Here is a 13369-nt window from a genome sequence, read left to right as displayed (position 1 = left end):
TTGAAATATGTTGATGTTTGTAACAAAAGCAAAACTTCAAAAGTAAAAATCAAATGTTCAAAAATTACAAAGGAAAATAAAGAGTAAAAGTGCAAATGTAAAGTATGAAATCATTCCAGTCTAGCTGCTTCTGAAGAGTTATCTTTAATGTTGTGCCTGTCTCAAGCATTTTTTTTAAATATTCCATACACTTCTAGTAAACAATCCTACCCTTACATCTATCTTCTACAATTATATATATTAATGCTAAATAAAAACTTCTCTCCTAACTCCCATACTCTAGGATGATCCATAATGTAACTATTTGAAATAAGAATGAATCCCAGAAACTCAATATATTTAAAATTAGGCTTAAAAACTCTTTCCTATACTGACCAAATTGGATTCCATTTTACTTATACTTTCTTTCATTCTATGTCACCAGTCATCAACCATACTCTCCTCTCCAAAGAATTGGGGGGTCCATTTAGATTCCGATCCATTGTCTTTCTTCATCACAATGTGAATTCAGTCTTCACCACATTATTCTCAGACCATCTCCTTCACATCAGCCCCGTGCATACCTCCTCCTCAAGATAGCCGACCCCCTTTATACCAGGGTCCTTATAGACCTCATTAAGATACTAGAATGTCTCTCAATCTGGAATTTTTACCTCTAAATTCATCTCACTTAATGTTATCTTTCTCTGTTGCTAGAGTGATTGTTTTTCAGTAAACAAAAATTTAATGTTGTTTCTAGTTCTTTAAAATATTCATTGGTTTTCAATGTAATACAGGAAATGAGGGGTGAGTCTCCATAGCAAAGCATACTGGCATTTTCTTGATCTTCTACTGTCCAAATTTCCTATTCTTTCTTTTATCTTTCCTCCAAATGCTTCAAGATTATGGGAGCTGTTCACTTCAGCATCACTGTATTTCTGTATTATACACATGCAGTGCTACTCAGGCTGGAATCTCCCCTTTTCTGCCCTTCTTCATTAATATCATCCTACCTCTTATTCATCCTTCGTGAATCAACTCAAATCATTTTATTTCAGAATCAGCCTTATTCAATAAGGTTAATCACTTCTTCTGTTTCATTAGTACCTTGAACAGACATTAAAGCACTCATCACATGACAAACACATGATTTTAAATCTCTCTCTGACTGCTACATAGAACAAATTAGAAAAAGACAGAACTAGATGTGTAGAAGTACCCTTGGGATGCTGCCACAGCAAATCTTCCAAGAGAAAGACAATGTTACTTTTGATCTGAGATTTAGCAAGGGGAGAAGAATGGATGGATTCAAGAAATGATCCAGAGGTAAAATTAATATCACATTGCTATATGCTGGCTATGGGGAGTGAAGGTGAAGGAGGTGTTGAGGTTGACATCCATATTAATGGCATGATAACCTAGTAGCTTGGGTGTAAATCATTGCAATGATGTCACAAAAAGTTTGGTAACTCTCTAGTTTGATATGTTGAGTTTTAGGTGAATGTAAATTATTGAGAATTTTAACTATATTTTTAAACCACTGAAAAGGAATGCTAATAACATAAGTGAAAATCCACTATCTCTAATGAAATACTTCTTATTATCTAGATATTTCAACCACTACACACAGTTTGCAACTACTAATTCTCATGCTCTGAAACTGATATCTATATATACTATTTAAATCTTTTTAAAAATGTTCATTTGTGATTTATAAGATATATTTCTTTTCTAAAAATCTATTTTAATTAATTATGCATGAATATAGTCACCAGAAATCAGTATAGTAAGATAATCATCTGTCACCATAATCTTTTAATATGATATTTCATTTGATAATATTTCTGAAAAATCATGCAGCTGAATTAATGTATTGCCCTAATTAAAGCTAAGGGAAGAAGTAAATAGGTTGCATTATTTTTTTAGCTTATATTTGGTACAACTAATATTAGCATTTAGGCCAAAGTAGAGCATACCTGAGAAAGAGAAACATGGCCTCTGACATCCAGGAACCATCTATCCTAATATAAACCTCTAGGTTTACAAGTCAGCTTGGCATGCAGCCAGGCCCTGATGTTCTCAAAATGAACATGAACAATTTCACGGACCATAATTATTAGGTGATTATGATGAATCTAAACAAAAGAAGACTACTCAAAATATATGTCTGAATAAAAACAAAACATTACCATTGTCCAAGACACAAGATGACCAAATTTTCCCTTGTTTTAACTAATACATGTATCTGTTAACTTCCTTACCAATCTTATCTAGTGCTTCATCTCTCCTCATCATTTATAAAAAATATTCAAGTATTACCTCAGCTTCCAATCCAGACAAAATATCCACTTCCTTAGAAGATGATTCCCAAATCATCTAACACAATCCTAAATTCTATACATCCATTTCTAATATTCTTCCACTGATGTGCTCCATGGTTGCCCATGATATGCACTTTCCCTCACTGCAATAAGTAGTGAATCCAATTTCTTCAGTGACATTGGGCTGATACATAGTGACACTGACATTTAATATAAGGTAATGACCAAACAGTTGTGTTAGATGAGAAATATAATCCAGAGCATGAGAATTAGATGCCCAATTAGATGCTAACATTAAATAAATTTATAACCACAAATATGTATCTTTCCAACATGCCAAATGAGACAAAGATCTCTTTTTTCCCTAAATTATTGCAAGAAATTTTTGCAGTTTGTGTAATGCTAATAGATGCTCTCTGGTCACACATTTTTAGAAACAAACATATGATTTAAATCTCTCTCTGACTGCTACATAGAAAACAGATTATTCTTTTTATTCTCACTTTTATTCTCATTTTCAGTATTCCAATGTCACACTTATTGGTTAAATGTTCTGAGTAATCCTGGGGAAAATCTAATCTTTCCCATGTTTTCAAAACTATTTTTACCACATAACTTTTCCTTTCATAAAACATCTGTTGAGCATTTTGATAGATAGTGGTATTTTGTGGAACATAACATCAAAAATTATGGCATAGATGAATACCATTACACTGAATATAACTTGAAGTAGGGAAGAAGTACTGTTTATCTAATTTTGCATAGTGAAAAGCATATTGGAAAATGATAAATATTAAAAGCTGTGGGGAAACAACCAGTATCATTTACTACTGGTGGGAGATTGAAATGTCACAAGCATTTGTAGGGAGATTCTGCACCATCAAAATTACAAATATTTCACAACCTTTGACCCAACAACTCCTGTTCTAGTAATTTAACCTCTAGGTATTTTGGCTTATGCACAAAAATAACAAAGTACAAGTTATTTATTTCAGTATTATTGCGGCTGAGATGGAATGTCAATATAAATGCCCATCGTTGGAGAACTGTTTATATGAATTATGCCACACTGCACAGTGTACATCCAATATGAGAAAGCTTCCTGCACTTTGATTATATTTTGACAATATTTTAAGATGTTTTTAAATGAGAAAACATGAGGTGCAGAAAGGTGTGTAGAATTTGCTGACATTTGTAAAAATTGGAGAGGTAATATTGCTTTCTCTATACACAAAGCTATCTCTGCAAAGAATTAACAGCAAGCTAACAGAACTGAGGTTCACAGGAATTATGCCTATGAGGACCAGAATAAAAGGAAGACTTTTCTTTATATCTTTTTTTCCCAAATGTTTGAAACACGAAAATGCATTAAAATGGAATCATTTAATTACAAGAAGTTTTGCTTTAAAGTGGTATTAAAAATAACAGTGCCAAGCAGAAATCAACCACAAGGTTTGGTAGAAAAATTGGAGTTGAGGGCATAACACTCAAAAATGTCGTCACACAGAAAAAAAAACAAAACTAATAAAAATAGCAGCAGAGTTTTGTGCATGTCAGGTGGTTAAGATATGCCTAAATACTACAATAATATGGTACCTTACACTGAGAGAAACTGGCAAGTGTGTTATAGGAATTATATCCCAGAAAACTTGATGTTTGTGAGTTATTGTGTAGTGAAAGAAGGATGATCTGAAATCTGATGGAAAGTTGCCAGAACAGATGTCAATGGATGTGTCCTGTGACACACACAGTGAATTGCAGTAGTTGGATTGATGTTTGCAGGTGCCTATTTTTAAACTAGGCTTTATTACTTAAGAAAGTAATATACTTTGTACTTTGTTACATTTCTAAAGGATATTCTAAAGTTTCACTTGATAATGATGTCTCGTGATTAGTTACATGACACTATTCATGGTAAAAATATTTACAATATCTCAGTAACAGAAAATGTAACATAAAAAAGTTAAGTTGGATAGTGCAATTGCTTTTTAAAAAAGAAATTCACTAATTCTCAAAGGCTCAAAGAGTAATAATAAAAAAGCCAATTTTTTGTTAGGTGGTTAGATATATTCTGAAATTTTAAAAAATGTTCTGTAAAGTAAAACATCTATTATTATGTTACATGGGAAAATATTTATTTTCTAAACTGTATAGCATAAGCAAAAATATTGACTCAGATATTCCTCAGTACTTTAGTCATAATTTTTTAGAAAGTTTGGCTTAAAAATACCATTTAGGACAATATTCTTATTCTGGGCAATTTTGGTGTAATGCAAACAACAAAAGTGATAATACAGAGATGTTTATCAAAAATCATCTACTCGATGTATTCAATTTTTTTAATTCTTCACATTATTCATAGAATGTACTGTGTATACACATTGCTCCTTTAGTCTTAGAGTATTTTAGTTTAAAAAGTATTAAAACATTTAAAAGATTAACTTTAAACAGAGACATGAGATGGGAGGGAAAGGGAAATTGCATGGGAATGAAGGGAGACCCTCATTGCTATACAAAATTACATATAAGAGGTTGTGAGGGGAATGGGAAAATAAACAAGGAGAGAAATGAATTACAGTAGATGGGGTAGAGAGAGAAGATGGGAGGGGAGAGGAGGGGGGATAGTAGGGGATAGGAAAGGTAGCAGAATACAACAGTTACTAATAGGGCATTATGTAAAAATGTGGATGTATAACAGATGTGATTCTGCAATCTGCATTTGGGGTAAAAATTGGGAGTTCATATAACCCACTTCAATCTAATGTATGAAATATGATATGTCAAGAGCTTTGTAATGTTGTGAACAACCAATAAAAAAAAATTTGAAAAAAAAGTATTAAAACATTTTAAAACAATTTTGATTTTTTTTAACCTGAACTATTATCCTGAATCTCCTAAACTCAGCCTCTTATCTGTCACTTCTCAGGCTGAATATTCTTCCGAAGTCATCATCAGAGTAAATGTATATTTTAAATTTCATACTTTTTAAAAAAATTTAAAACTATTTGTGTAATAAAATTAAAATGTATACACTGTGGCAAAACAAAAAATAAGCCACACTCATTATAATCATATCTATTTACATCTTATTCTTTATTTCAAGATATTTGTATTTGTATTGGTATATATTTCAGAGAAAGAGAAAACAAAGAGAGGAAAGGAGGGAGAGAAGAGAGAGAGAAGAGATCATAGCTAAATTTTAGTTATTTCAAAATAATCTGCTAGGTGTGGTGGCACAAACCTGTAATCCCAGTGGCTTGGGAGGCTGATGCAGGAAGATCACAAGTTCAAAGCCAGCCTCAGCAACTTAATGAGACCCTAAGTAACTCAGCAAGATGCTGTCTCTAAACAAAATATAAAAAGGGCTGGGATGTGACCCAGTGGTTAAGCACCCCCTGAATTTAATCCCTGGTATCAGAAAAAAAATGATTTTTTTCATAAAAATGATGTGTGATTAGGGAACTAAAGAGCAAGATTTATTTTACTTTGTTGTTCACTCACAAGTGAGAGAAAAAAGATAGACTAAAAAAGTTAATAAACAATTGGTTAACATTCTCTTTAAAAGAAAATGAGAATGTATAGCCTGTCAAAGATTTAATCTGTGAATATCTATAAATTTTAAATAGCCATTTTTTATAAAAAGAATCACACATTTTAAGTTATTTTAAATTTTCTGAATATCTTGAAATATTGCTTACTATCACTGCTCCTCATAATTACTGAAATCATGAGTTCCACTGTCTACACTTTCAGTAGAGAAATGTATATATATCAGTGGATATATCTATATCCATATATATAGATATATCCATATATATATAAATAAATATGTGTGTATATATATACTAGAATATTTTAAAAATATTTTATAACTTTTATAATGATCAATTTCCTTTGTGATTTCATTTCATACACTTCAAAACATCATCCTGAGCAAGACATAGACTTCAAAGAAGACCTGACATTCTCTATTAACTTTTTATTTTATAGCTAAGTGTTTTGTTTATTGGGATTGCAGTGGTGTCAAATAATATTCTCCAGGTAGCATATCTCATTCTAATCAGTTCCTTCTGGAGATACAAAATATATAGTCAAGGATGTGGGAAAAAAATACATAACACTTACTGAGAAGGAAGGCACTGGGTTCCCTTCAGCTTATATGATATAGATGATTTTATAGTTTTCTCTACATCTCTATATCTCATTTGTCCTGCTAAAGCACAAAAGTTCATCCCTATTTTCATAGGTATGCTAAGAGTTACAAGCAAGTTTGAATCTTATGAAAATTTAAACACAGATTTCTTATTTTATGTTTTGCAATACAATTTATAGTTATGAATTTGAATGCACAAAATATACTTCTTTTTCAAGAGTAATAAAATTATTACACATGGGGACTTATTAAAGCTGGAAAGTTATCTGGCAGGTGTTCACTAGCTTTCTTGTTGGATACTGAAGAATGAAATCCAAATTCCAATGACCATTTCTATTCCCCAGTGACTTCTAAGTTCTCTAATAAGTTATTTTAGAACACCAAGCTCACCAAGTTGACGACACAAAGATATTTCTCAGATTTTACAAGTATATCTTCTCAGATCAATATTCTCTTACCTCCAATGATCCTCACAAAAAAGAGCAAATCAATATTTCTTTCAGCCAATATTAACTACCCATTCTAAATTATTTCTCAGTCTCATATGCTTCTATAATTTTATAGAACAGATTTTTTATCATATATCAACTATGCCTATTTTAAATTTATAGATATTCACAGATTAAATCTTTGACAGGCTATACATTCTCGTTTTCATTTAAAAGGAGTATTAACCAATTGTTTATTGAGTTTTTTAGTCTATATCTATTTTTTTCTCTAACTTGTAAGTGAACAACAGAGTAAAATAAATCTTGCCCTTTAGTCTATTTCCATAGGCACTCATCAAACTCCAATACTGGGAGATTTGGATAGAACTTACATCTTCAAAATTCTTAAGTGTATGAGACAAGCAATGAGGCTCTTAAATCTTTTTAAAATCACTGCCTCTAAAATTGCTGCTACCTTTTTAGAAGACTAAGGAGAAAGGAGTAAAAAAATAACAAAAAGACAAATAATAAAAGGTTAATAGAGCAGAAGACACATAAAAGAAGGAAAAACTTAAAAAGCATCAGAATTGAATAGAAGGGGAAAAGCAAAGTAGAATAAAAACAAAAACAAAGTAGAGTAAATTAAAATCTAGAAGGCATCATGAGTGAAAGGTGGGTAGTTAAAAGTTGGCAAAGTGGTTACAGTTACATCAAGAGACATTTATTTCAAATTGAAAGTGTCATAAACAGAAAGTTGTTAAAGACTGGAGTTTGAGGTTCAGAAATATATAGACTCTCTTGTGTTTAAAAAAAGTTGCCTAATAAAATTTAACTTAATAATAATTTATAAATTATTATTTAATACTATTTTATAGTAATTTAATAATAATTTATAGAAACAATCACTTTCTCAAGTATAGATGTTTACATGTTAAAATCCTGTTTTTCTAAGTTGAGCATGCACAGAAGCAGCCTGCTAACCCAGGACCTTTTGATATCAGGAGCTCAAAATGCTTAGCACAGAACAGAATAACTCCCCCTGGAAAAGGAGCATGGGATCCCCCCTCACCCCACCCACAGAAGCAAAAGAACTCTAAAACAATTACTTCTTGTCATTCAAAAATATGGAGAGGGAAAGCTGCCCTTCCCTCTCCCTGTCCATAAATTACCTCACCGCCATGGGGAGATGTATCCAAGTAAACCCCTTTCTTTTTCTTGGTAAGCCTTCAATAAAGCTCTTCACTTTTATAAAACCTTTTGTCAAAAAGTATTGGCTTCCTCTTGTCACCAGTCATAAGCCTTGCTCAGTACCAGTACTAATATATTTACTGGGAATCTATTCACATATGAGTATCATATTTGAGCAATTATGGAATACAAAGAATAAATATGCCTATATTTTATTATTATGTTATTAACTAAATACATGTAATATGTAATTTGGGAACTTTTAAAAACACCAAATAAATGTATATTGTCCATTCCATTTACTCTCAGACCAGTTGCAGATAATTTTGAAAAGAAAACACATTTTACAAAAGCAATTATCCATTTTTATTTTGTTTACATTGCACTGAAAATTTACATCATACTTTTACAAAGTTTTTTTTTCATAAAAATATACTTCTTTACAAAAGTGTATGCATTAATATAAGAGGAGTAGCCAGTTGCAGAAGAAACATTGTTTAAACAAGATCTTAAATGTATTAACCTTAACATTAGTGAATGAATCATTGTTATTGCAGTCATTTGAATAAACAAGAATAAATAACTGATGGAATAAAATTTAAAACCGCATCCTGTCAGTAGAGTACAATGTTGAGAAAATTGTATGAATTTCCAAAACAATGTATCTCAAAGTGGTTTACAAGAAATTCACTAAATGTAGAGATAGATCCAAGCAGGGCTCCCAGGTGCAATGGTTTCTCTTAGGCACTCTGTCTCATGATACAAAAAGTTGAGACCATTCACAGAGTAGTCCATATTTGAAAGGGACAACAGAGAGTTCACACTGGGTACACAATTTTATTCAATGAAGTGAAACATGCTAAAAAGGAAGACAATGAACTAATAAATAAAAATGCTGGCATCGCTATATGATATAGTCTGTATATGAGCCACCAATAACTTACAATGATGTATCTCAATCTGACAATGGAAGAAACCTGTTGTATCTGAAACCTGCTTTTGAAAGAATAAGGGTATACAAATTTCAAAATATGAGAAAATTTGATAAATCCACAAGTTAAGGAAACAAATTTATATTGATGATTTGAAAGATTGCTCTTTCCTTCAATCTTATGCTAAGGGGCAAAAAAACCAAAGTATATTTCTAACTCTTTGTTAGAAATCTAAAAGTGTCAAAATGTTATATTTAAAGGGTTGACTGGAAGGATATGCAAACATACCATAAATTAAATACAAGAGATTATTAGTGGATGCTATTTGGTCTTTCAAAAACATTGGAAAGGTTGGTAGAAAATGGGAATAAGTTTTAAATCTCAGATAACTGCAAAATAATCATCTTCATAGGTAATTTTTGTCAGTCAAAATGGTTTCTTGACAAAAAAACACTGAAGACACGACCCCATGGCTCACTGAATAAAACTCGTTATTCCATAAAAAGGAAATTGAGAAGGTAGCACAAGGACATTGCCATCTGCAAAACCTATGACCACCAGTCTCAAAGAACAATAGCAATATGATATCAAAGAACAAAACCGGTCAAATCCCTATGGACAACCTGATCTCTCCTGTGCCATAAATTAGCTCATAAACATTTAAAGGCATGACTCAATCTTAAATAACCATGAAGATAAGGAAAACAATGCCTCCATTAACAGGAATGAGAAGTGGATATTGTGGTATGCAGTACAGACTTACGGGTGTGATGGAGCTCATGACAGTTAAGTCAGTGATCTATTGACTCTTGTAAGTATAGCTCTTATTTTCTACCCTATATCTTTTTTTTTTTGTAACCCAGTCCCTCTAATATAGTTTATAAAGCACAGAAATACTGATAGTGGATGCTCCTCCAATATATGCAAATAAGTTTATGTTTTAGAATAATCTCCTTTTTAAAAAAAGCAAATAAACTGTGAGTAAGCACTCTCAGAGTGCAGCTGAAATTTCTGTAAAACTCTCCATGGTAAACATGAAGAAGAATTATGATCCAGTTTATGAAAAAACACTCTTCTGTATCATTTCTCAGGAAAAGGTGACCCAGCAAGTCCTGAAAAGTGTGCTTTGTTTAGCAGTGAACTAAATGTGCACTGTTTTGTGTGTCGATTTCCAAGATTCTGAAGAAGGCCAAGAGTTGCCACGTTATACCATTGTGCAAACCGTGTTCAAGTTGGGATCGAATCGTACCGCCTTCCCTTCCACTGATTTGGCATTGGTGTCATACATGGGGTTTTCAAAAGCTGCTTGGCCATTGTTGTTTTCATGAACTGAGCAGCCTGTGTACTGTGTTTTGGGTGCAGTCCTGTTGATGAAAGCATCAATTAATTGTGTTAACTTTCTTTCAGAAACAGCAGAGTAGGACTCAAACATAATGTATTTGAGTTTTCATTGTTGTTGGATAATATAATTTGAAAGTATTAATTAAAAAATCATAATAAATCAAACTCAACAACTTAGCCTTTAAATCCTGAATGGCTTTTATGATTTACATACAACAAATATTTATGTATAGCACCAGTGTAAATCATATAATAAATCATATTATGACCACTCTAAATTTTCTTGTGAAATACAAACTTAATATATAAATTTTGCATAATAAAATAAATTATCATGATGAATTTAAAACTCATTACCATTTCCTCATTTACTCATCAAATATTACAGGGCATCTATTATCTGCTGGGTATTCATTCTAGGCACTGGGTATAGAGCATTATTTAAACAGCAGATAAAGCTATTACTCTCATAGCTTTTATAATGTAGTGTTAGAGAAAAATGGATAAATTTAAAATAAACAAAACAAGAAAAACAAGTTGTTATGAGAATTGTTATGATGCAAAGAAAAATGATTGATGTGATAAAATATAAGTAGGAGCCACTTTAGAACAGGTAATTAGAAAATAAGTCTCTAAGAGGTAAAATTTAATCCTTCATGTCCTGAAGTTTTGCACTAATAATGAGAAGGGAATTCTGTAAAGAATAGGCAACTTGTACTAAGGCCTACTTTGGGAAGGAGTATCCAGAAAACCAAATAATTTGATTTTTAAAATTATATACATTAGATGCAAATCAAAACTATACTGAGATTTCAACTCAGTCAAGATGTCACTCTTTAAGAATACAAATAAAAAATGTTAGAGATGATGTGGAGAAAGAGGAATACTTTTATACTGTTGATGGGATTAGCACATCTACTATGGAAATTTCTCAAAAGACTAGGCATGGATCCACCATCTGATTCAGCTATGTCATTCCTTGGTATTTATATTAAGGATTTAAAGTCATCATACTATAGTGATACATGCATACTCATGTTTATAGCAGCATAATTCACAGTAACCAAACTATGGAACCAGTCTAGGTGCCCATCAATGGATGAATGAATAAAGAATAAATAATATATTATATATATATATATATATATATATATGTATATATCACAGACACACATAATAGAGTTCTATCCTGTCATAAAGAAAAATGAAATTATGTCATCTGTAGGAACATGGGTGGAACAAGAGACCATTGTGTTAAGTAGAATAAGCCAAAATCAGAAGATCAAGTGTCACATGTTTTCTCTCATACGTGGAAGCTAGTGAAGAAAAAGGAAACGAAAGGTGGTAGGGGTGGGGGCAAACAGGAAACTCATGAAAATCAAAGGAAAATCAGCAGAAGAAAGGGCCTAGTGGGAGGGAGGTGGAGAGGGTAGAGAAAAGTCCTGGGGAGTGATATTGGCCAAATTACATTGTTATATATTGTGTGCCTGTATGGATATGTAACAAAGAGTCCCATCTTTATGTACAACTATAATGCACCAATTTAAAAAATATGGACAAAAAAGAAGGGAAAATGTTGTTAATAAATTAAAAAATCAAAAAAGAAATTAATACTGATATGAATGTCATAAAAACAGTTTCTAAAGAGTTATGATAATTAAACATTTGTCTTTAAGTTATAAAATACATGGAGTCTACTAGGCTGGCTTGTATAAATTACTTGTCTGGAATTTCCTCTTCAGTTCTTTATTTCTCCCACATTACACTTGCTTGTTTCAAGTTTATCTTCCCCACATCTCAATGTGTAATTTGCTGACATTTGTCATGAAACAAAAGCAGGCATACCATATGACCCAATTATCACATTTTTGGATATATAGCCAAAATAATATAAAACACATGTTCAAACAAAAAGTTATACAGAAATATTTATAGCAGCACAATTCATAATGTAGAAGGACCCAAGGTATGGACATATTCAAACAAAACAATGTATTCATACAATGGTACATCAATCATTCAGCCACATAAAGGCATGAAATACTGATGCATGCTATCAAATGAATTAAACTTAAAAAAATATTTTGCTACATTTAAGAAGGCTGACACAAAACGTAACACATTGTATAAGTCCATTCATATGAAAAACCTATAATAAGCAAGCCAATAAGAATGTTGCAGATGGCTGAAGTTTGAGGTAACAGAAACAGGGAGTGACTGCTCATTGAGTGTATAGTTTCCTTCTCTAGTAATGAAAATGTTCTGGAAATACATAGTGTTGACGGCAGCAGGACACTGAAAATGTACTCAATGCCACCAAATCGTACACTGAAACATGGCCCAACTGGTAAGCATATATGCTACATGTATTTTACAACAACAGTAAAAAGCTGGCATAACTTTTTTTTTATAGAAATAAATTTAGTAATGATTTTTCTTTATCTACAAATATACTCTGATATTGATCAGACATTAACAGCTTGTAATTTATAATTATATAATTCTTAGATATTACATACTGAAATATAGTGAAAACATTATTTTGGAAAAAATGCGTTTAGATAATATTAATCAAATTATCTGGTTACCTATATTTTCTCCTTGATAAATAGTTGTCCCAAATAGTGGAGAATAATATACTAAAACCACTTACCAGAATTCAGTACTTGACAGGTAAGCAGGACTTACTAATAATATTTATAGCCATACACTCTCACAAATATAGCATATTAATTGCCTAATTTTTACAAGCAACAGGAGGCAATGAGAGGATTAGAGAATTTTATCAGCTGTCTACCCAGGTAAAATCAGTCAGTATTGTCTTGCGAACAAAGAGGTCTGGACAAAATCTTCTTCCTAGTTCTCTAAATAAATCTGGCAGCAGATATCACCTCTTCAATTTAAACCTTAACCTAGATTTTCTATCTCTAAAGTCTCATTATGGATAATGTAAAAATAACTTGCATAATTAGTTCTATACCAGGAAACTGACAGAAAAATGAGGAAGAGTTAGGTTGAATGCTTATG

At 31.7% G+C, this 13369-nt stretch overlaps 1 protein-coding gene across 3 annotated transcripts in view; it reads right to left on the bottom strand.

The window, feature by feature from the left end:
* Positions 1–10205: 10205 nt before the first annotated feature.
* The window catches only part of Csmd3 (CUB and Sushi multiple domains 3), a 1110517-nt gene continuing 1107353 nt past the window's right edge, over positions 10206–13369 (bottom strand). For all 3 annotated transcript variants that reach the window (XM_026384530.2, XM_026384531.2, XM_026384532.2), the window contains one exon: positions 10206–10365. In XM_026384530.2, coding sequence (XP_026240315.2) covers positions 10206–10365 — 160 coding nt within the window. The remainder of the gene's footprint in view (positions 10366–13369) is intronic.

The sequence above is a fragment of the Urocitellus parryii genome, chromosome 7 (assembly GCF_045843805.1).
Source record: "Urocitellus parryii isolate mUroPar1 chromosome 7, mUroPar1.hap1, whole genome shotgun sequence".
In the NCBI taxonomy this organism is placed as follows: domain Eukaryota; kingdom Metazoa; phylum Chordata; class Mammalia; order Rodentia; family Sciuridae; genus Urocitellus; species Urocitellus parryii.
Note: the sequence above shows the minus strand (reverse complement) of the source record. Positions and strands in the feature narration are given on the sequence as shown.